The sequence below is a fragment of the Pongo abelii genome, chromosome 4 (genome assembly GCF_028885655.2).
Source record: "Pongo abelii isolate AG06213 chromosome 4, NHGRI_mPonAbe1-v2.0_pri, whole genome shotgun sequence".
NCBI classification, from domain to species: Eukaryota; Metazoa; Chordata; class Mammalia; order Primates; family Hominidae; genus Pongo; species Pongo abelii.
In genome coordinates, this window is record NC_071989.2 from 139,711,549 (window position 1) to 139,736,078 (window position 24,530).

The 24,530-nt window shown below is 39.7% G+C and overlaps 1 protein-coding gene across 7 annotated transcripts in view; it reads left to right on the plus strand.

The window, feature by feature from the left end:
• The window catches only part of CDC42SE2 (CDC42 small effector 2), a 150,050-nt gene that overhangs the window by 91,155 nt on the left and 34,365 nt on the right, over window positions 1-24,530 (plus strand). For all 7 annotated transcript variants that reach the window (XM_054555166.2, XM_063723926.1, XM_009240992.3 and 4 more), the window contains 1 exon segment: window positions 18,971-19,311. In XM_054555166.2, coding sequence (XP_054411141.1) covers window positions 19,258-19,311 — 54 coding nt within the window. In that variant the 5' untranslated portion in view covers window positions 18,971-19,257.

Below are 24,530 nucleotides of genomic sequence, written 5' to 3' on the forward strand. Positions count from 1 at the left end.
TCAGGCATACACTGAGGGCCTTGGAGCATTAACTCTCATGGTTAAGAGGGAACTACTGTATAGATATTCTTTTAATAGTGTATCTGGGTGAAGGATACATGGGCGATTTCTGTTCTGTATTAGTAACTTAGCTGTAAGTTTGACATTATTCCAAAATTACAATTAAAAACTGCAGTCTTAGACAAACAACTGAGAAGCTTACCACCTTCTCAGTTAACCATTAAAGAGCACATATTACTGAAAAATTGTTTGAGTATCTTTTTTTTTTCCCAAGACAGAGTGTCACTCTGTCATCCAGGCTGGAGTGCAGTGGCATAATCTTAGCTCATTGCAGTCTCCAGGTTCAAGCGATTCTTGTGCCTCAGCCTCCCAAATAGCTGGAATTACAGGCATGTACCACCATGTCCGGTTAATTTTTGTCTTTTTAGTAGAGTCGGGTTTGACCATGTTGGCCAGGCTGGTCTCGAACTCCTAATCTCAAGTGATCTGCCTGCCTCAGCCTCCCAAAGTGCTGGGATTACAGGCATGAGCCACCATGCCTGGCCTGAGTATGTACTTTCTGAAGAAGGAAGTTGAACTTCAAAGGAAGGATTGAGAGGCAAGAAGCAATAATCAAATAAATTGGCAAATTTGGAAAAGTATTAATCCTCAGCATCATTGTGTACTTACTGTATACTAAGTATTTTGTTTGATTTTCACAATAGCCCCATGGTATAGGTACTATTATTTTCCTGGACAACATTTTCCAGTTTGAAAGAGCTCATTCAGACCCCAGTACAATGATGAAAAAGGACCAAACCAAGTCACATCTCTGTGGCATTTGAGAATTCCAAGAGTTAAGGAAAAAAATGTTTAACTCTTCTAGAAGGGAAATACATCACACACAAAGGAAGGAAAATTGGAATGTCATCAGACTTCTCACAACTCTGGAAGTTAGCAGATACTGAAATAGTGCCTTTAAAATCCTGAGGGAAAGATTTTTGTCTTGGTATTCTATATTCAACTAAATGATCAATCAAATATCGAATGTAAGGAGTTAAAACATTTTCATTCTGTGTACCACTTCTTAGGAAGCCAGGGGAGTATGTATATGATTTTACAACATAAGTGAGAAGGATGAGAAGAGGAAGACATGATTCACAGAAAGAGAGCATACCAACTTAGAGCAGTTAGGATTGAAGCAAGAGGCTAGGAAGAAACCAAAAGAATATTTGAATCAGTACATCTATTAATACGTTCAGGTATTTGGAAATTACGGGTGTTTTATAGATCTGATATAGGTACATAAAAAAACTAAGCAATTAAGAAAGCTTAGCAGTTAGTCAGAGAAAACAAAAGATTATTTAAGAAAAGATAGGGAGGCTGAGGTAGGAGAATCGCTTGAACCCAGGAGGTGGAGGTTGCAGTGAGCCGAGATTGTTCCACTGAACTCCAGCCTGGGCAACAGAGCAAGACTGTTGTCTCAAAAAAAAAAAAAAGATAGCTAATTATACCAAGTAATCTAAAAATTGATAATTTGAGAAGTAGCAATGGGCATTTTACTTAAAATTAGAAAAGTTAATACCACGCTGGGCACGGTGGCTCATGCCTGTCATCCCAGCCCTTTGGGAGGCTGAGGTGGGCAGATTGGGAGGTCAGGAGATCAAGACCATCCTGGCCAACATGGTGATACCCCATCTCTACTAAAAGCACAAAAATTAGCTGGGCGTCGTGGTGCATGCCTGTAATCCCAGCTGCTCGGGAGGCTGAGGCAGGAGAATCACTTGAACTGGGGGGCGGAGGTTGCAGTGAGTTGAGATGGTGCCACTGCACTCCAGCCTGGTGACAGAGTGAGACTCCTTCTCAAAAAAAAAAAAAAAAAAAAAAAAAAATATATATATATATATATATATAAATACCAGAAGAAACAGCTTGGTAAGTTAAAAACAGTTCCTACTAAGAGATGGAGAGGCACAGGTCAGAGATTTGCCATTTTTAATAGTCTTTTTTTTTTTTTTAAGATAGAGTCTCACTCTGTCACTGGGCTGGAGTGCAGTGGTGCCGATCTCAGCCCACTGCAACCTCCGCCTCCCAGGTTCAAGTGATTCTCCTGCGTCTGCCTCCCGAGTAGCTGGGATTACAGGCGCCCGCCACTATGCCCAGCTAACTGTTTGTATTTTTAGTAGAGATGGGATTTCACCATATTGGCCAGGCTGGTCTTGAACTCCTGACCTTGTGATTTGCCTGCCTCAGCCTCCCAAAGTGCTGGGATTGCAGTTGTGAGCCGCTGCACCTGGTTAATAGTCTTTTATTATTCATTGATTTTTTTTTTTTTTTTTTTTTGAGACAGATTCTCGCTCTATTACTCAGGTTGGAGTGCAGTGGCACGATCTTGGCTCACTGCAACCTCCGCCTCCCGGGTTCAAGTGATTCTCGTGCCTCAGCTTCCCAAGTAGCTGGGACTACAGGCATGCGCTGTCACACCCGGTGAATGTTTGTATTTTTAGTAGGGACGGGGTTTCGTTGTGTTGGCCAGGCTGGTCTTAAACTCCTGACCTCAGGTGATCCGCCCACTTCAGCCTTCCAACGTGTAGTATTCATTGATTTTTAAAAAGTCTATGTGCTCATATTATTTTGAATAACAGTAAAGATTTGCTTAAATGTAAGAAGGCATTTTACAGGATGGTTTTATTCAGAAAACTGTACGTAGGAGGACAGAATTTTAGTATGCATTGCTTGATAAACAGTGTATAATGGTCCCACCCACCAAGAAGAGTAACATAGAAATAGATGGGAGGAAAAAGACAGTGTATACAAGTTTGCATATATTGGTTTGTGGTGCCAGTAGACTGCAAGAGATGCTTATTAGCAGGTGGATATAAATGTCTAGTAGACTCAAGAGAGAAGTCAGAATGAAAATACACATTTCAGTCCATCATCTATAATACACTGAAAACCTGCTGTGTTTGTGTCACAGCATCATTATTTCTAACTCTAGGGAGCTAAGGAACAGTTTAGGGAATATGGATAAAGAGATGGAAAAGGCCCAGGCACAGTGGCTCATGCCTGTAATTCCAGCACTGTGGGAGGCCAAGGCGGGCAGATCACCTGAGGTCAGGAGTTCAAGACCAGCCTGACCAACATGGAGAAACCCAATCTCTACTAAAAATACAAAATTAGCCAGGTGTAGTGGTGCATGCCTGTAATCCCAGCTACTCAGGAAGGCTGAGGCAGGAGAATCGCTGGAACCCGGGAGGCGGAGGTTGTGGTGAGCTGACGTCGCACTATTGCATTCCAGCCTGGGCAACAAGAGCTAAACTCCGTCTCAAAAAAAAAAAGAGAGAGAGAGAGAGATGGAAAAGGGAGAGAGAGAAATAAAGAAGAAGAGTGGCAGGAAAAAGAGGAAGATTATTAAAGAGAAGGAAAGATGAACATGGCAGTTACTCTCACACAAGTGGTTGAAATGTGGGTATTCAAGAATGGAAGAGTAGTTTTCAACATATTTTACTTTCCTCTTTATATTGCACACTCTTTCATGTTTGAGCCAATATAATATTCTCTCTTATGTCCCCTACCGTAATAATGGATACATTTTTGATGTTAAATACTTCAGATTTAAGTGGGAAAAGGAAGATGTTAGAAAAAGCTTGAGTAGGTCGATGTCAAGATGGCCAAATAGGAATAGCTCCAGTCTGCAGCTCCCAGCATGAGCGACACAGAAGATGGGTGGTTTCTGCATTTCCAACTGAGGTACTGGGTTCATCTCACTGGGGCTTGTCAGACAGTGGGTGCAGCCCATGGAGCAGGGCAGGGCATCGCCTCACCTGAGAAGTGCAGAGGGTTGGGGAATTCCCTTTCCTAGCAAAGGGAAGCTGTGACAGACAGTACCTGGAAAATCGGGACACTCCCACCCTCATACTGCGCTTTTCCAATGGCCTTAGCAAATGGCACACCAGGAGATTATATCCTGCGCCTGGCTAAGAGGGTCCCACGCCCACGGAGCCTCACTCACTGCTAGAGCAGCAGTCTGAGATTGAACTGCAAGGTGGCAGCCAGGCTGGGGGAGCGGCATCCACCATTGTTGAGGCTTGAGTAGGTAAACAAAGGGGCCAGGAAGCTGGAACTGGGTGGAGCCCACCGCAGCTCAAGGAGGCCTGCCTGCCTCTGTAGACTCCACCTCTGGGGGCAGGGCATAGCTGAACAAAAGGCAGCAGAAACTTCTGCAGACTTAAATGTCCCTGTCTGACAGCTTTGAAGAGAGTAGTGGTTCTCCCAGCATGGAGTTTGAGATCTGAGAATGGACAGAATGCCTCCTCAAGTGGGTCCCTGACCCCCGAGTAGCCTAACTGGGAGACACATCCCAGTAGGGGCTGACTGACACGTCATACAGCCAGGTGCCCCTCTGAGACAAAGCTTCCAGAAGAAGGATCAGACAGCAACATTCGCCATTCTGCAATATTTGCTGTTCTGCAGCCTCCGCTGGTGATACCTAGGCAAACGGTCTGGAGTGGACCTCCAGCAAAATCCAACAGACCTGCAGCTGAAGGTCCTGACTGTTAGAAGGAAAACTAACAAACAGAAAGGACATCCACACCAAAACCCCATCTGTACGTCACCATATCAAAGACCAAGGGTAGATAAAACCACAAATATGGGGAGAAACCAGAGCAGAAAAGCTGAAAATTCTAAAAATCACAGCACCTCTTCTCTTCCAAAGGAATGCAGCTCCTTGCCAGCAAAGGAACAAAGCTGGACGGAGAATGACTTTGGCAAGTTGAGAGAAGGCTTCAGATGATTGGTAATAACAAACTTCTCCGAGCTAAAGGAGAATGTTCTAACCTATTGCAAAGAAGCTAAAAACCTTGAAAAAAGATTAGATGGATGGCTAACTAGAATAAACAGTGTAGAGAAGTCCTTACATGACCTGATGGAGCTGAAAACCATGGCACGAGAACTACGTGACGCATACACAAGCTTCAGTAGCTGATTTGATCAAGTGGAAGAAAGGGTATCAGTGATTGAAGATCAAATGAATGAAATGAAGTGAGAAGAAAAGTTTAGAGAAAAAAGGGTAAAAAGAAATGAACAAAGCCTCCAAGAAATATGGGTCTATGTGAAAAGAGCAAATCTACATCTGATTGGTGTACCTGAAAGTGACGGGGAGAATGGAACCAAGTTGGAAAACACTCTTCAGGATATTATCCAGGAGAACTTCCCCAACCTAGCAAGGCAAGCCAACATTCAAATTCAGGAAATACACAGAACGCCACAAAGATACTCCTCGAGAAGAGCATCTCCAAGACACGTAATTGTCAGATTCACCAAGGTTGAAATGAAGGAAAAAATGTTAAGGGCAGCCAGAGAGACAGGTCGGTTACCCACAAAGGGAAGCCCATCAGACTAACGGCAGAGCTATCGGCAGAAACTCTATAAGCCAGAAGAGAGTGGGGGCCAATATTCAACATTCTTAAAGAAGAGAATTTTCAACCCAGAATTTCACATCCAGCCAAACTAAGCTTCATAAGTGAAGGAGAAATAAAATCCTTTACAGACAAACAAATGCTGAGAGATTTTGTCACCACCAGGCCTGCCTTACAAGGGCTCCTGAAGGAAGCACTAAACATGGAAAGGAGCAACTGGTACCAGCCACTGCAAAAACATGCCAAATTATAAAGACTGTCAATGCTAGGAAGAAACTGCATCAACTAACGAGGAAAATAACCAGCTAACATCATAATGACAGGATCAAATTCACACATAATAATATTAACCTTAAATGTAAATGGGCTAAATATTCCAATTAAAAGACACAGACTGGCAAATTGGATAAAGAGTCAAGACCTATCAGTGTGCTGTATTCAGGAGACCTATCTCACGTGCAGAGACACACATAGGCTCAAAATAAAGGGATGGAGGAAGATCTACCAAGCAAATGTAAAACAAAAAAAAGGAGGGGTTGCATTACTAGTCTCTGATAAAACAGACTTTAAACCAACAAAGATCAAAAGAGACAAGGCCATTACGTAATGGTAAAGGGATCAATTCAACAAAAAGAGCTAACTATCCTAAATATATATGCACCCAATACAGGAGCACCCAGATTCATAAAGCAAGTCCTTAGAGACCTACAAAGAGACTTAGATTCCCACACAATAATAATGGCAGACTTTAACACCCCACTGTCAACATTAGACAGATCAAGGAGACAGAGAGTTAACAAGGATATCCAGGAATTGAACTCAGCTCTGCACCAAGCAGACCTAATAGGCATCTACAGAACTCTCCACCCCAAATCAACAGAATATACATTCTTCTCAGCACCACATCGCACTTATTCCAAAATTGCCCACATACTTGGAAGTAAAGCACTCCTCAGCAAATGTAAAAGAACAGAAATTATAACAAACTGTCTATCAGACCACAGTGCAATCAAACTAGAACTCAGGATTAAGAAACTCACTCAAAATCACTCAACTACATGGAAACTGGACAACCTGCTCCTGAATGACTACTGGGTACATAACAAAATGAAGGCAGAAATAAAGATGTTCTTTGCAAATGATGAGAAAAAAGACAAAACATACCAAAATCTCTGGGACACATTTAAAGCAGTGTGTAGAGGGAAATTTATAGCACTAAATGCCCACAAGAGAAAGCAGGAAAGATCTAAAATTGACACTCTATCATCACAATTAAAAGAACTAGAGAAGCAAGAGCAAACACATTCAAAAGTGAGCAGAAGGCAAGAAATAACTAAGATCAGAGCAGAACTGAAGGAAATAGAGACACAAAAAACCCTTCAAAAAATCAATGAATCCAGGAGCTGGTTTTTTGAAAAGATCAACAAAATTGATAGACCGCTAGCAAGACTAATAAAGAAGAAAAGAGAGAAGAATCAAATAGACGCAATAAAAAATGATAAAGGGGATATTACCACCCATCCCACAGAAATACAAACTACCATCAGAGAATACTATAAACACCTCTAAGCAAATACACTAGAAAATCTAGAAGAAATGGATAAATTCCTCGACACATACACCCTCCCAAGACTAAACCAGGAAGAAGTTGAATCTCTGAACAGACCAATAACAGGCTCTGAAATTGAGGCAATAATTAATAACTTACCAACCAAAAAAAGTCCAGGACCAGATGGATTCACAGCCGAATTCTACCTGAGGTACAAGGAGGAGCTGGTACCATTCGTTCTGAAACTATTCCAATCAATAGAAAAACAGGGAATCCTCCCTAACTCATTTTATGAGGCCAGCATCATCCTGATACCAAAGCCGGGCAGAGACACAACCAAAAAAGAGAATTTTAGACCAATATCCCTGATGAACATCAACGCAAAAATCCTCAATAAAATACTGGGAAACGAAATCCAGCAGCACATCAGAAAGCTTATGTACCACGATGAAGTGGGCTTCATCCCTCAGATGCAAGGCCGGTTCAACATATGCAGATCAATAAACGTAATCCATCATATAAACAGAACCAAAGACGAAAACATGATTATCTCAACAGATGCAGAAAAGGCCTTTGACAAAATTCAACAGTCTTCATGCTAAAAACTTAACAAACTCTAGGTATTGATGGGACGTATGTCAAAATAATAAGAGCTATTTATGACAAACCCACAGCCAATATCATACTGAATGGGCAAAAACTGGAAGCATTCCCTTTGAAAACTGGCACAAGACAGATTCCCTCTCTCACCACTCCTATTCAACATAGTGTTGGAAGTTCTGGCCAGGGCAATCAGGCAGGAGAAGGAAATAAAGGGTATTCAATTAGGAAAAGAGGAAGTCAGACTGTCCCTGTTTGCAGATGACGTGATTGTATATTTAGAAAACCCCATCATCTCAGCCCAAAATGTCCTTAAGCTGATAAGAACTTCAGCAAAGTCTGAGGAGACAAAATCAATGTGCAAAAATCACAAGCATTCCTATACACCAATAACAGACAAACAGAGAGCCAAATTCATGAGTGAACTCCCATTCACAATTGCTTCAAAGAGAATAAAATACCTAGGAATCCAACTTACAAGGGACATGAAGGACCTCTTCAAGGAGAACTACAAACCACTGCTCAATGAAATAAAAGAGGACACAAACAAATGTAAGAACATTCCATGCTCATGGGTAGGAAGAATCAATATCGTGAAAATGGCCATACTGCCCAAGTAATGTGTAGATTCAATGCCATCCCCATCAAGCTACCAATGACTTTCTTCACAGAATTGGAAGAAACTACTTTAAAGTTCATATGGAACCAAAAAAGAGCCCGCATTGCCAAGTCAATCCTAAGCCAAAAGAACAAAGCTGGAGGCATCACGCTACCTGACTTCAAACTATACTACAAGGCTACAGTAACCAAAACAGCATGGTACTGATACCAAAACAGAGATATAGACCAATGGAATAGAAGAGCCCCCGGAAATAATACCACACATCTACCCCCATCTGATCTTTGACAAACCTGATGAAAACAAGAAATGGGGAAAGGATTCCCTGTTTAATAAATGGTGCTGGGAAAACTGGCTAGCCACATGTAGGAAGCTGAAACTGGATCCCTTCCTTACACCTTATACAAAAATTAATTCAAGATGGATTAAAGACTTAAATGTTAGACCTAAAAACATAAAAAGCCTAGAAGAAAACCTAGGCAATACCATTCAGGACATAGGCATGGGCAAGGAGTTCATGACTAAAACAACAAAAGCAATGGCAACAAAAGCCAAAATTGACAAATGGGATCTAATCTAACTTTGCAGCCATAAAAAAAGGATGAGTTCATATCCTTTGTAGTGACATGGATGAAGCTGGAAACCATCACTCTCAGCAAACTATCGCAAGGACAGAAAACCAGACACCGCAAGTTCTCGCTCATAGGTGGGAATTGAACAATGAGAACACTTGGACACAGGGGAACATCACACACCGGGGCCTGTTGTGGGGTGGGGGGAGCGAGAAGGGATAGCATTAGGAGATATACCTAATGTAAATGACGAGTTAATGGGTGCAACTCACCAACATGGCACATGTATACATATGTAACAAACCTTCACGTTGTGCTCATTTACCCTAGTACTTAAAGTATAATAATAAAAAAAAAAATTTCCAGTCAACAGCATCCTGTTAGTACTGAAACTTTTCGAGAATCAACAATTATATATTGGTTTTCGACTGTGCAGGGAATTGGTGCCCCTAACTGCCATGTTGTTCAAGGGTCCGCTGTCTATGAGTATGTGTTTTGAGCATGATCCAAAGTAGGCAAAATCCATTGGAAACAACCCATTGTAATGAAGTCACATGATGGAAATTTTATACAGGTATTAAAATAATGAATATGAAGACTAAGGGAAAAATGTACATAGTGTTAAATAGAGCAGGAGATAAAATTAGGGATAATTCAAATGCATATGCAGTTATTTTTAAGGTTTGTACACAAAAGGACAAATAAAAAATTTAATATACTATTATTAATTCTAGGAAGGTAGGGTTAATGGGCGATTTTCTGAATCTTTTTGCTTTTTTCTAAATATTTAATGAAACTTGTATAATAAATAGAATTTGTGAAAACAAAAAACTTGATTTAGAACTAGTCAAGAATAAGGAGAACATAAATTATTTGTAGAATATCCTGATTAATGTCAACATCATAGATTACAGGGTAATTGAGTTTAAAGTAGATATATTTTTAAAAATCAAATATATTTGTTTAATGTGTACAAGGGCCTTGTTGTAAATCAACTTGACCTAAGATATATTTCCTTCTGTGTAGCAAATGAGCAGTAATTTGGTAATTTTAAACATTTCAACAAGAAACATATAATTTAGACATTTTTAAGAAAAGATTAAAATAGACTTCCTACTCGCTCATGTATACAATTAAATTATTTGGCAGTTTCTGTGGTATAATTCATAATGATTTTCATATATTATTAAATTTATAAAAATACAAAAAAAAGAAAAAACCTGAGTAAACTGTGAAATATTACCTAACTACACCCTACAAAATATTAATGTCGAAATTGAATTACAGAAGTAAAACTTAACAGAACTATAATGGGATGATTGGTTCATAATCCTGAGATAAAGAAATGTTTCTTAAGTAAGATAAAACCACGCATCTATTATGAAAATTGACATTTGACTACATAAGGCTTTAACGCCCTGATATGAACGGTATAAACAAAGTTAAAAGTGATAGAACAGAATTTATTGTGTATATATGTATATAATTTGACTTATATATAAATATATATATATTTGACATATATATATTTCTCCTTCAGATAATTCTTAGAATAAATATAGTCCCAATCAGAATCACAGGAGGCTTTTTTTGGGGTAGAAATTAACAAGCTCATTCTAAAATGTGTATGAAAATGCAAAGGACCTAGAAAATTAAAAGCAATTTTGAAAAAGAGTATAATTGGAAGACAAATGACTACCTTACTTCTAAGTCTTATTATAATGGTACTGGCATTGGATTGACAAATAGACAAGTGCAATACAATAATCAGCTTAGAAGTAGATTGAATGTTACGCAGTGATTTTATTTTATTTTATTTTTTTTTTAGAGAGGGTCTCACTCTGTCGCTCAGGCTGGAGTGCAGTGGTATAATCATGGCTCACTGCAGCCTCAACCTCCCAGGCTCAAGTGATCCTCCTGCCTCAGCCCCTCCAAGTAACTGGGACTACAGGTGTGTGCAACCATGCCCAGCTAATTTTTGTAGTTTTTGTAGAGACAGGACTTTGCTGCCCAGTTGCCCAGGCTGGTCTTGAACTCCTGAGCTCCAGCAATCCACCCTCCTTGGTCTTCCAAAGTGCTGAGATTATAGGCGTGAACCACCAAGCTCAGCCCTGATTTTCTTTTTTTTTTTTTCTGAGACGGAGTCTCGCTCTGTCGCCCAGGCTGGAGTGCAGTGGCATGATCTTGGCTCACTGCAAGCTCTGCCTCCTGGGTTCACGCCATTCTCCTGCTTCCGCCTCTGGAGTAGCTGGGGCTACAGGTGCCCACCACCACGCCTGGAAAATTTTTTGTATTTTTAGTAGAGACGGGGTTTCACCATGTTAACCAGGATGGTCTCGATCTCCTGACCTTGTGATCTGCCCGCTTTGGCCTCCCAAAGTGTTGGGATTACAGGCGTGAGCCACCGTGCCTGGCCTCAGCCCTGATTTTCAATAAAGGTGTTAAATTAATCTGGTAAAAAAAGGATATCTTCAGCAAATGAGCTAGAACAACTGGATATCCATACTTTAAAAAAAAAAATGGCCTTTATACTGTCAAAAAATAAAATTTAATTAAAAACAGATTATAGATATAAAAATAAAAGCTAAAAGGTCTAGAAAAAGAAACAGATTATCTTTGCAACTTTGGGATATGTGAAAAAATTTTTAGAACCCAAAAAGCGCAAATCATAAGAGATAAAACTTATGCATAAGACATTATCAAAGTTAAAAACTAACTCTTCGAAAGATATTGTTTGGAAGACAAAGACCAGGACAAAATATTCACTATGCATATATTGGAGAAAGGATTGACCTAGAATATATGAAGAACATAGTAAGATGACTGAGTTTAAAAATGGGCAAAAGGTTGGAACATATTTACCCAAAGAAAATACATGAATGGCCAAGAAGCACATGAAAAGACTTAATATCACCAGTTATCAGAAAAGTGCAAATTTAAACCACAGCAAGATACTACTGTACACCCACTAGGATGACTAGAATTAAAAAGATTGATAGTACAAAGAGTTGGTAGGATAAGGAATAACTGGAACTCTCATACATTGCTAGCAGGAATGCAAAGTGGTAAAACTGATTTAGAAAACTGGTGGGTAGTTTCTTAATAAAGTTAAAATCATACTTAGTATATTAACCAGCATTTCCACTCCTAGGTATTTACCCAGGAGAGAGAAAAACTTCTTTTCACACACTTTTTTTTAATGCTTTTTTTTTTTTAATTAACCACCTTCACCCCTCCTCACAAAAACCCTTCTGTGTACAGATGTTCATAATCATAACAGCTTTATTTTTAATAAAAAGCTGGAAAAACATTAATATCCATCAAAAGATGGGTGGGTAAACAAATTGTATAATATCCATATAATGGAAATCTGCTTAGCGATAAAAAATAATTTACTAATAGAGACAGCATAGATAAATCTTAAAAACATGCTGAATGAAAGAAGCCAGATGTGAAAGAGTGCATGCTGTATAATTATATTTATGTGAAACTATAGGAAAGTCTAATCTATAATCAGTCATTTTAAATGTAAGGAAAAAGTTAACCCTCATATTTTGATAATTATATGTGCATCCCTACCTCAGTCTTTTATAACTGAGTTCAGGGAACAATGGTTTGGACTTTGATTAACCACAGAGAAGTAGCTGTGTGATAAATACATAGTTTGAAAGATCATCTTAAAATAAGTTAATTTTTTTCAAAAGGGTCTTGTACCACATGTATCAACTGTTTCAGCTAGTTTGAGACAGATTTAGTGCTGCTACAGCTATGAATAAGCTTTATTGATAATTTATATTTGGTCATTGATTAATGTTTGCATTTCTGACAGAAACCTCTTTGGCATCTGATGGAACTTCAGACCCCCTTCCCCAGTAATTTTACCAGTTCTTCCAAAGTCTCTAGCAAGGGTGTTCACTCGTACTTGAGTCTGTGTTTTGCATTTCCACTTCTGATCTTCCTCAATTCATTATTATCAACTGCTCATTGTTAGTTTTTTTTTGAGACAGGGTCTCACTCTGTTGCCCAGGCTTTACTGCAGTGGCACATCTTGGTGTACTGCAGCCTCGACTTCGTTGGCTCTAGTGATCCTCCAAACTCAGCCTTCCAAGTTACTGATACCACAAGTGCTTGCCACCACACCTGGCTAATTTTTAAAATGTTTTTGTAGTTACAGAATTTTGTCATGTTGTCTAGGTTGGTCTCAAGCAATCCTTGTGCCTCAGCATCCCAGAATGCTGGGATTACAGGCGTGAATCACCAAGCCTGGCCCAGTATTTATTAATACTTTTTTTTTTTTTTTTTTTTTGGAGACAGGGTCTTGTTCTGTTGCACAGGCTGGAGTGCAGTGGCATGATCCCAGCTCACTGCAACCTCCACCTCCTAAGTTCAAGCAAGTCTTGTGCCTCAGCCACCTGAGTAGCTGGGATTACAGGTGCATGCCACCACGCCCAGCTAATTTTTGTATTTTTAGTAGGGACGGGGTTTTGCTGCATTGGCCATGCTGGTCTTGAACTCCTGGCCTCATGTAATCCTCCCACTTTAGCCTCCCAAAGTGCTGGGATTACAGGTCTGAGCCATCATGCCCAGCCTGCTTTTTAAATTCACATTTCATTTAAATTTTTATCATTTAAGTCTGGGCGTGGGGCTCATGCCTGTAATCCCAGCATTTAGGGAGGCCGAGGCCAGCAGATCACTTGAGGTCAGGCGTTTGAGACCAGCGTAGCCAACATGGTGAAACCCCATCTCTACTAAAAAAAATACAAAAATTAGCTGGGCGTGGTGGTGGGCGCCTGTAGTCACAGCTACTCAGGAGACTGAGGCATGAGAATTGTTTGAACCTGGGAGGCTGAAGTTGCAGTGAGCTGAGATTGCGCCACTGCACTCCGGCCTCAGTGACAGAGCAAAACACTGTCTAAAAAAAAAAAAAAAAAAAAAATTATCGTTTAAAAATACATACAAATTACTTAGTGGCCAGGCATTGTGGCTCATGCCTCTAATCCCAGCATTTTGGGAGGAGGAGGCAGGCAGATTGCTTGAGCCCAGGAATTTGAGTCCAGCCTGGGCAACATAGTGAGACCTTGTCTCTACAAAAAATTTAAAAATTAGCTGGACATGGTGGTGCACACCTGTAGTCCCAGCTACTTGGAAGATTAAGGTAGGAGGATGGTTTCAGTCTGGGAGGCAGAGGTTGCAGTGAGCTGAGATTGCGACACTGCACTCTAGCCTGGGCAGCAAAGCAAGACCCTGTCTCAAATAAAATAAAATAAAATAAAATTGCATAGTGGATACATGTGTTATTTAACAAATAATTATAAAGCAAATACCTGTGTAGCTACCACCCAGGTCAAGAAGTGGAACACTGTCAGCATTCCAGGAGCCCATAAGCACCTCTTCCTATTTGTAATCCCTGCCCTCAGGCCTAGAGGTAACCATTCTCCTGACTTTAATTATGTTTCCTTGCTTTAATTTCATACTTATGTATGCATCTCTAAACAAAATCGTTTAAATTGTTTTTGAAATTCACAGAAAAGAAATCATTGCATGTATATTGTGTCATGTTTCTTATCTCGCCATGTGAGAATCATCTGTGTTGCCTGAAGCTGTCATTCATTTTGTTTTGTATAAAACCATAATTCACCTTTTTTCATTTTCTTCATTTTTTTTCTAGATAGATTTTAGGCTGTTTCTTCAAAGTTTGCAGCAAATTACCTGTTTTTGCTATAGCAGAATAATGCTATTTTGCCATTTTAATTCTGGTAACAAAAAAGCATCTTATATCCATACAGGTTGAGCATCCAAATCCAAAAATCTGAAATCTGAAATGCTCCAAAGTCCAAAACTTAAAAAAAAATTTAAAATTTAAATTAAATTAAATTGTTTTGTAGCGATGAGGTCTTGCTATGTTGCCTAGGCTAGTCTCGAACTCTTGGCTTCACACAATCCTCATGCTTCAGCTGCCCCAAATGTTGGGACTACAGGTGTGAGCCACTGTGCCCAGCCAGAATTTTTTGAGTGCTGACATGGTCTAAGGAAATGTTCACTGGAGCATTTTGGATTTCAAATTTTCAGATTTAGGGTGTCCAGTAGGATAAGTATAATGCAAGTATTTCAAACTACAAGAAAATCTGAAATCTACATTACTTCTGGTCCCAAGCATTTAGGAAAAGGGATATTCAGCCTGTATGCTCTTTATAATATATACTGTACCTTCATATATATTAGCTAATTTAATCCTCATTTCAGACCTGTGAAATGGCAATGCAGTATTTCATTTTATAACTAAGAAAACTGAGGGTAAGCCTGGGCAACATAGTGAGACCTTGTCTCTACAAAAAATTCAAAAGTTAGCCAAATGTGGTGGCATGTACCTGTAGTCCCAGCTACTTCGGAGGCTGAGGTGGGAGGATCATTTGAACCTGAGAAGTCAAGGCTGCAGTGAGCCAGGATTGCTCCACTGCACTGCAGCCTGGGCAACACAGCTGAAACTCTGTCTCAAAAAAAGAAAAAGAAAGAAAGAGAGAAAGAGAAGAGAGAGAAGAGAGGGAGAGAGGGAGAGAGGGAACAGAGTGATAGAGTTTGTCACTTGCCTGAACTAACATTTCTAAAAAATTAGTGCTATAACTGTCACAGATCTTTTATTTCAAAGTCCAAATTCTGAATTTTTTATTCAGTTTCCACACAAACTGAGCATACTTAATACCTGAACTGAGTTAAAATATTTTAGATTAAAAAAAAAAAACTTAGTTACCTGACATGCCCCACTGTCTAGTTTTTCACATCAAAACATTATTATTTTTCTTTGGAAGTTGACTGAAAAAGCATTTGTATTAAATTGCGGGTAGGATGTTAGAATTTAACTTCATTAAGTTGTCAGCAGCAAAACTTCATGCAGGTAGGAAGCTGGTATCTGTAGCATTTGATTTAGGTGGCAAAAAGGAGGAGGAGGGGAACTGATAGTGGATAATATTTTGAGTACAGAATACTATTGCACTTTTCTCCTCATGTCAATCTCATTTGTAAGCAAATTTAAGGAAGCTCACTAGCTAAGTGGCCTTGGATAAGCTATTTAATGACCAAGTTCCATGATGTTCTCTTTAAAAGTCCCTTCCCTTTCTAAAATCTTATGTCTTATATGAATCTATGAGGTTGTTAAAATACTCTCTTGTGCTGTAGACCAGTCTGACCCCTTAGTTATGTGTGGAATTTGCTGAGCTGTATTTAAAGCCAAGTTTATATGTTGATGTTATTGTAAAATGACTCTCCTTTTGTTATCTAAAGATTTCAAAAAGTATAGGTTTTTAAAATGGTCATGTTTTAAGCAGCTTTCAGCTCAAGAAGTGAAAGTAATTATTAGTATAGTTATTAGTGGCAGTGTTGAAGTTTTTTGTGAAGAATTCAATACTTCCTTGAAGGTGTTTATATGTAAATATGTTTTACATATACATACTTTAGAAAACCGTTCTAAAAAAAGGAAATTTGTTTAGAAAAGCAAGAAGATAGAAGATGTATTGATACCACATTCCAAAGCATGTCTGAAACATTTTAAGATCCATATATTTACTTAAATAAAAATCCATGGAATTGCAAACATCTTGGTTTGAAAATATATTTTAGCAGATCCATCATCTAAATGGAAACATGTAGCAACAGAAGTTATTGTACTTTAGGCCAGGTGCGGTGGCTCATGTCTATAATCCCAGCACTTTGGGAGGCTGAAGTGTGAGCTCAGCAGTTTGAGCTCAGCCTGGGCAAGACAGTGAGACCGTCTCTACACAAAATAAAAAATTAGCAAAGTGTGGCAGCACACACCTGTAGTCCCAGCTACTTGGGAGGCTAAGGCAGGAGGATCACCTGAGCTCAGAAAGTCAAGGCTGCAGTGAGCTGTGATCATGCCACTGCATTCCAGCCTGGGCAACACAGTGAGACCCTATCTCAAAAATTTTTTTTTTTTAAATTTCACAAAGGCTTCTTAATGGGCAAGATTTTTGATCCAGGGTGAAATTAAACTTGTTAAATAGCAGCACTGAAATAATGTTCATGAGACTGTATATTTAAGCCTTTTCTCTTATATTCCTGCTAAGAGGATTGGATGGAGGAAATAAGTGATACTATTCTTTGAGCTTATAAAACTTCACAGTATTTACCCAATTCATTGGCCAAAGACTGCCACTTCCTTGGTTTAGAGTTTGGGTGAGATAAGGAATGTTCATCTCTGCTTAAATAAACATTCCAGGTTCTGGATTTTAATTAATGGCAAAAATGTAAACTTTTCTTTCTTTTGATATTCCTTGGACATATGCTTAAATCTTAACATGTCATTTTCCTGTATGTTAGAGGACTTGTCCTCTGGACTGTAGAATCAGGGTCCTGAATTCATGCTTTGTTATACTACCCAGATTTGTGACACTGAGGATGTGTGCCTTAACTTCACATTACATCTTCATCTGTACAGCTACAAAAATTACCGTCACTTCTGTCTTTCCAGGTTTAGAGTCATGGCTTTGGAAAAAGCAAAAGGCAGGAATTTAATTTCACTTAATGTTCAGGACTCTGTGATCCTGTAATGTGGTTGTTACTGATCTATAGTTTGCAAAGCTTATAAATGTATGAGGTCTCTTTCCAGAATTTACAGATAAGTGATTTATATTTCGCCATTTGGGACAAAAATGTTAACATCTCTTTGAACACAGTCAGATTGATACATCTTTAGTCTTTGATCTTTTCATTTCAAGGAAGGCTCATTTTCTTCATTCTACCACTCTACTTTTTAAACTTTATATCCATTTTTCTTGCAAACATTGTCTACACTTGTTGACTCTGCTGCTTGCCTTTCACTCACGTAACCTCCTGTAATCTGATTTCTACCCACACTACTTTACTGAAACTGCTGTTGCCAGGGCCACACTGTGTTTGCTGCACAGTCTATGGAATAGTCCTCAGTCTTTCCTATCTCAGTGGCAGTTAACACTGCCACCCACTTTCTCCTTGAAACAGGCTCCAGTGACACCACATTTAACGGATTTTCCTCTTCTAATTCTGGTAACACCCAAACCTCCTTAGTAGACTTCTCTTTTTCTACCTATGATTTAAATGCTGTTCTTACTCAGAGGACTCTGTTGAGCACACTTTGCTTGTCATGATACTGTTTTGCCTAGAGGTCATTCATTGCTTTAGTCATAATTTGATGATTGCAAAACTTCTCCTTGGCTTCAGATCTGTATATCAAACTGTCTATTGGACATCTTCACTTGACTGTTGTAGTAGTCTGCAAGTGATATAAACCCACTTCATCATAACTTCAGGCTGAAGAGGGAGATATGTTGCCTTACAAAACCAAACGTCTGGTGCACAGGTGAAACTGGTCTTAGGGATGCCTAGAATCAGAGATTCATGTCATCTTGACTTCCCACTTCTCTTTTGCCGCTGCTTGTCAGCATTATTACCTCAAAACCATCTTCCACATGAGGTATAGGATATTATTGACTAAGGACATCCTTAAAGTCAACAGCTTGGCAGTCAGAAAGAAAAAATAGGTTTAACTCTTCGTCTAACTGCAGATAGAAAATTGCCTGACAAGGATTCTGATAGACTCAGCTTGGTTTGCCATGGTGGGATATAAGGTATTTTGACTAACATGCGTTCTAGTAATGATGGTAGGAGTGGTGGGAGTGGTAGGGATCTAATAGCTCGATTCACAGAAGAAAGCCTAACTTAACCTCTACCCCTTTTTCATGTACAGCTCTAATTCCAGTGGATAAAGTAATAAGTTTGTTTATGGTTTTTGATGAACTACACCTGCTTATCTCCTTATAATTCATTGCTGTGTCAATTACTGTCTGAGTTGTCTGTGAGAATAAAGGACTCAACTGAAGAAGCCTATATGAAAATGGTGATCATTATTTCTTCTTGGAATTAGAAACTTGTATGTGGCAGTCATAATGTTCTAATTAGTGATTTTTAAAAATTAACTCATTAAAATAATCCATACTTTTATAATCATAAAATAGGATGCCCCACAAAGGCGAAGATTTCTGCCTACTTTTACTACTACACCTAGAACTTGACACTCAAAAAGTTGCTCAAAAAATAATTTGTTGAATGAATATCAGTTTGTTAAAATCTTGATTTTTTTCAGTGTTTACTTTTTTGGGTAATATTTATTTGAAGAAATAAAAGCTTTCAAGGATAAGTAAAGTTTAACCTTTTTTTACTTTTTCTTTTTTTTCCCTAGACTATCTGTTATAGTCCCTGGGTCAAGACAACAATTTTTATACCTTCGTCGTGGTTCAGAAAGGAGCCTCTGTAGAACCAGAAGCAAAGAAAGGAAACAATCCAAATTTTTCTTTATTAAATTGACTGTGTAAGATACTTGACTTCCAGGAACAAAAACACGGTGAAATAATAAAATTTCATCTTGGCATCACTGGACATCATCGTATTGAGGAGCGTATCTTTGGAACTTCCTGAGTTGAGATTTGGAACCTTCATTGGTGCTCATTTATACTGTGGACTGTAAGCATGAGTGAATTCTGGTTGTGTTTCAACTGCTGTATTGCAGAACAGCCTCAGCCTGTAAGTATGAAGTATGTGGACACATCAGGTGGGGTGCTTATTAAACTTTCCACTAGTTCTCAAACTGAGGATTGGGATCCTAGCAGTAATTGCAAAGCAGTTCTAGAGAATACCACATATGTTCAGTGGAACTCAGAACATGTGTTTAAAAAGAAATAATGTTTTTAAAGTAAATACTATATGTCAAGAACTCTCCTAGACCATTCATTGTACATGACTGAGAGGAGGTGTTCTGCTGTCAAATAGCTTCTGGAGAAATAGTGAGAGAGAAAGGAGACAGTAACCTGAGGTAAAACAGATAAATCAGCCTTGGAAGTCAGTGGGTGGAAGATGTGACAGCCATATTGCCATCATATTCCTCTCAGCTTACCATCTCATTTTCCTCAGAGCAACCCTCTGAGGAAGATATCATTGTTCTTATTTTTCAGTTGAAACAGGTTTGGTTTTTTGCCCAGAGTCATATAGCTTGTAAGTGGTCTTGACTGACTTCTTGGTATATGCTTTGTTTTTGTGCCCTCTAATATATGCACATATTGTTACCTCTACCAAAATCCTGCCCTCCAGCCTCCAAATTCTGTTTTTTATTAAGTCGGAGTTTCACTCTTATTGCCCAGGCTGGAGTGCAATGGCGTGATCTCGGCTCACTGCAACTTCCGCCTCCTGGGTTCAAGTGATTCTCTTGCCTGAGCCTCTTGAGTAGCTGGGATTACAGGCATGTGCCACCATGCCTGGCTAATTTTGTACTTTTAATAGAGACAGGGTTTCACCATGTTCGTCAGGCTGGTCTCGAACTCCTGACCTCAGGTGATCTACCCGCCTCTGCCTCCCAAAGTGCTGGGATTACAGGTGTGAGCCACTGCACCTGGCCTCCTTTTCATTTTTTAAGGTGCCTAAATAAAATGTTACTTACATAAAAATTTCCCCAGCTTTCCCCTGAATGAGATAATACTCATCTGTATTCCCACAGCTCTTTAGTTCATTTTTCTATTATAGCATGGAACCTTTTGCATGGTAAATAACTATTCTACAGTCTCTCCCACAACATTTTGAATTATTTATGGGTCTTCACCATGTTAACTTTGTATCTTCAGGATCAAATATAATATCTTGGAGAGTGTAGGTATACATGATTGATTGTTGGCTGGCTGAACAAATGAATTGATATTTTGTTTTATTTATATTTGTAACAACATAAGAGGAAAAATAAGGATTAAATTTTAAAAATATAATTGTACACATAACTCCCAATCTCAAGTGATTCACCTGCCTCAGCCTCCCGAAGTGCTGGGATTACAGGCATGAGCCACTGTGCCCTACCATATTGTTTTAATTGCTGTACTTAGTATGTTTTGCTGTGTCATAGGGGAAATTTTTTCTTAGCTCTTCTTTTCTAACTCTATTGGTGATGTCTTTTTTAAAAGCTGGATTGTGGTTACATGTTTTCTTATTATATTTTCTTTATTTTTTTTCTTGTTTGAGATATTTCATAATACGTATGTAAATCTTAGATTTTTTTTTTTTTTTGGATTGCATTGAATTTATTTTATTTTATTTATTTATTTATGTATTTGAGATGGAGTCTCATTCTGCTGCCCAGGCTGGAGTGCAGTGACGTGATATATAATAAAGGGTATATAATAAAGTGAATTCTCTTCAATATATGATAAATGTATACTCACCAATAGCTAATATAGGAAGACACAGATTAGGTATTTAAATGGCAGGAGCATAAGGCTCTGGAGTTATGAGACATCAGAAATACATTTTCTGCTACACAGAGGATTTGCAACTTGAGTTTCTCTCATACTGAAACAGGAAAAGTTCCCTTGTCCCCCTAGAAGCCATGCGATGGGGGTGTGGCTCGCTTCTTCAGTGCCCTGCTGCTCAAACCTCTAGGGGAGCATACAGACGGGGAGCTGTGGGGTTCTGACCCCAGGACAATGTCTAGGGATGAATCTTTATAGCTGAAGTGCCAGAAGGCCTGTGTTACAGGGTGCTTTTTTAGTTTGCCTTGTGTTAACCAGCTCAGTTAGACCCTCTACCTTGTCACAAGGACAGAAGGCTTTCTGTGTCCTGGGTTCTTGCTTTGGTGTACTGGAAGAATTGGATTACACATGGGCTTGGAGAAGGAGTGCAAAGTTTTATTGAGTGGAAGTAGCTCTCTGTCGATGAGGGAGCCAGAAAGGAGATGGTTTCCCCTTGGAGTTGGGCTGCTCGGTGGTCCCAGCTCTCATTTAACTGCCCCGGCCAAACTCCGCCTCGTCCAGCCAGTTGATGGCCTGCTGGCATGCTGGTGTCTGTTGGTGTGCTCTTCTGCAGGCGTGTTCCCTCGACGTCTTTTCACCGTCTGGCCGCTTGTGTCTTCTTCTGCTGATGTGCTCCTATCGACGTTTGGCTGCCTATGTGTCTGCCTGCTTAGGGTCTTGGGTTTTTATAGGCCCAGGATGGGGGCACGGCGGGCCAGGGTGGTCTTGGAAAATGCAACATTTGGGCCCGAAAGCAGGAGTGCCTGTCCTCACCTAGGTTTGTCCGTGGGGGTGGAGCCCCAGCCAGGGACCTGCCTTTCTCTACCCAGCACTTCCCTGTCCCCACTCCCATATCATTTAAAGGGACCACACACTTCCCTTCCCAGCACTCCCATATCAATACAACATTTAATATGTTAGTTGTTTGTTATTGCTTAATGAATACATACTTATGTGAAGTATTCCATAAAAATTCCATGGACATCTGATTTCTTACCTTTTTGATTCCTGAGAAAAATTACATAAAACTTAGTGGGGCTTTGTGGTTACCATAATGGAGGAATAGCTTGCTTGTTGGCATCAGGAAACAGATGTAAAGAATCACTAATAATTTTTGTTTCTTTACATTATACAAAGACATATCCTTGGTATTCTAAACAATATCAAGACTGCCTTATCTTAAAGCTGCTTGGTCATCTGCTGAAGTTTTCTAAAATATTTACTGAAATAAAGTGCTGCATGCCAACTCTCCCACTTGTTCCCTATCACCCCCTGCTCTTGCACATTCCATGTGTGAAAAAGGAACAACCCAATATTGGGAAGAAAATAGAATGCATTTTTCTGAGTATAGTAGAATAATCATTTTTCTCCTCCTACTCCTTCATTTTAATATAGTACAATGCAGGGTATAATAGAGCCCCAATGTTTTGAGCCGTGGTATTCCAAAATTTAGTAACTTAGTAATGCTGTAGTTGCTGTTGCTGTAGTTGCTGTTGCTAGATATAGCTAAGGTTGTAGATTTTTAATTGGATGGCTGCTGCCCTGCAATTTAATTTTTTAAAAAGATTTGTTAGGGCTGGTCGCAGTGGCTTACACCTGTAATCCTAGCACTTTGAGAGGCCGAGGCAGGTGGATTGCCTGAGCTTAGGAGTTCGAGACCAGCCTGGGCAACATGGTGAAACCCCGTCTCTACTAAAAAAAAAAAAAAAATTAGTGTGATGTTATGTGCCTGAAGTTCTAGCTACTCAGGAGGCTGAGGCAGGAGAATTGCTTGAACCCGCAAGGTGGAGGTTGCAGTGAGCTGAGATTGCGCTGCTGTGCTTCAGCCTGGCGACAGGGCGAGACTCTATCTCAAAAAAAAAAAAAAAAAAAAAAAAGATTTGTTAGCTGTTGACAGAACTATAGTGAATTCTTCACCAACTTATTGAGCATCAGAATACTGGTCAGCTTCTAAGGTAGCTTTAAAAAACAAGGAACCCTGATTTACAGAAAAAAAAAAAGCCACTTTTCTATTCATATTATTTGCCTTCCCATCTAATGGTTTCCTACATAGCACTGATTTTTTGTAATGCTGCTTGTATCTGGAATGTGTTATTTTGTTTTTGTTTTTGTTTGTTTGTTTGTTTTGAGACGGAGTTTTGCTCTTGTCGCCTAGGCTGGAATGCAATGATGTGATCTTGGCTCACTGCAACCTCTGCCTCCCGGGTTTAAGCAATTCTCCTGCCTCAGCATCCTGAGTAGCTGGAATTACAGGCACCCTCCACCATGCCCAGCTAATTTTTGTAGTTTTAGTAGAGATGGGGTTTCGCCATGTTAGCCAGGCTGGTCTCGAACTCCTGACTTCAACTGATCCACCCGCCTCGAACTCCCAAAGTGCTGGGATTATTGCTGTGAGCCACCGCGCCCAGCCTTTTTTTTATCTTACTCTTTTTTTTTTTTGAGAAGGAGTCTCACTCTGTCTCCCAAGCTGGAGTCCAGTGGTGCAATCTCGGCTCACTGCAACCTCCGCCTCCGAGGTTCAGACAATTCTCCTGCCTCAGCCTCCCAAGTAGCTGGGACTACAGGCATGCGCCACCACACCCAGTTAATTTTTATATTTTAGTAGAGATGGAGTTTCACCTTGTTGGCCAGGCAGATGTCGAACTCCTGACCTCAAATGATCCTCCTGCCTCAGCCTTCCAAAGTGCTGGGGATTGCAGGCATGAGCCACCACACCTGGCCTTGGAATGTGTTATTTTGGACATGTACGCAGTTACAGTACATTTGTAACAATAACACTCTGGTATTTCTACAATGAGCCAGGTAGAGGTGAGATAACAGTGAATACAACAGATGTCATCTTTACCATCATCTTCTCTCACTTTAGTGGAGGACGTATTTACTGTACAAATAAGTATGTATAGTAAGTATCAGGTGGTGATAAGTGCACCGTGGAAAAAGAAAGCAAGAAAAGAGAGGATGATGTTGGAGAAATGGGGATATTAACTTAAATAGTGTGTTCAGTGAAGGCCTCTCAGATTAAGTGCTATATAGGCACGAGTTTAAGGGAGTAAAGTACACAAATACCTAGGGCAAAGCACTTACAGTGAGTAGTAAGTGCAAGGTTGGGTGTGTGAGTGGAACATCAGAGAAGGCAGAGTGGCTGTGAGGCATGGGGCCAGTGGTGGGAATGAGGTCTAAGAGGTAACCAAGGGCCAGTTCATGTTTGGTCTTCCAGGTCATGAAAAGACTGGTTTTTATTCTTTGTGAAATAGAAAATCATTGAATGGTTTAGAGCAAAAAGCCAAAGTATGTGGAAGAACATACCTTTTTTTTCTAGTGGTTTAACTTACTGTATGCTCAGACAGAGAGCACTGACAAACCATACTGCACACTGTAGTCCAGTGAGCCATCTCACTCCTTCATGCACATTTAGCCTCCTCAGCTGTCTGGAGTTGAGTATGGAATATGCTCTGCAGTAAGGTTGCTTATTCC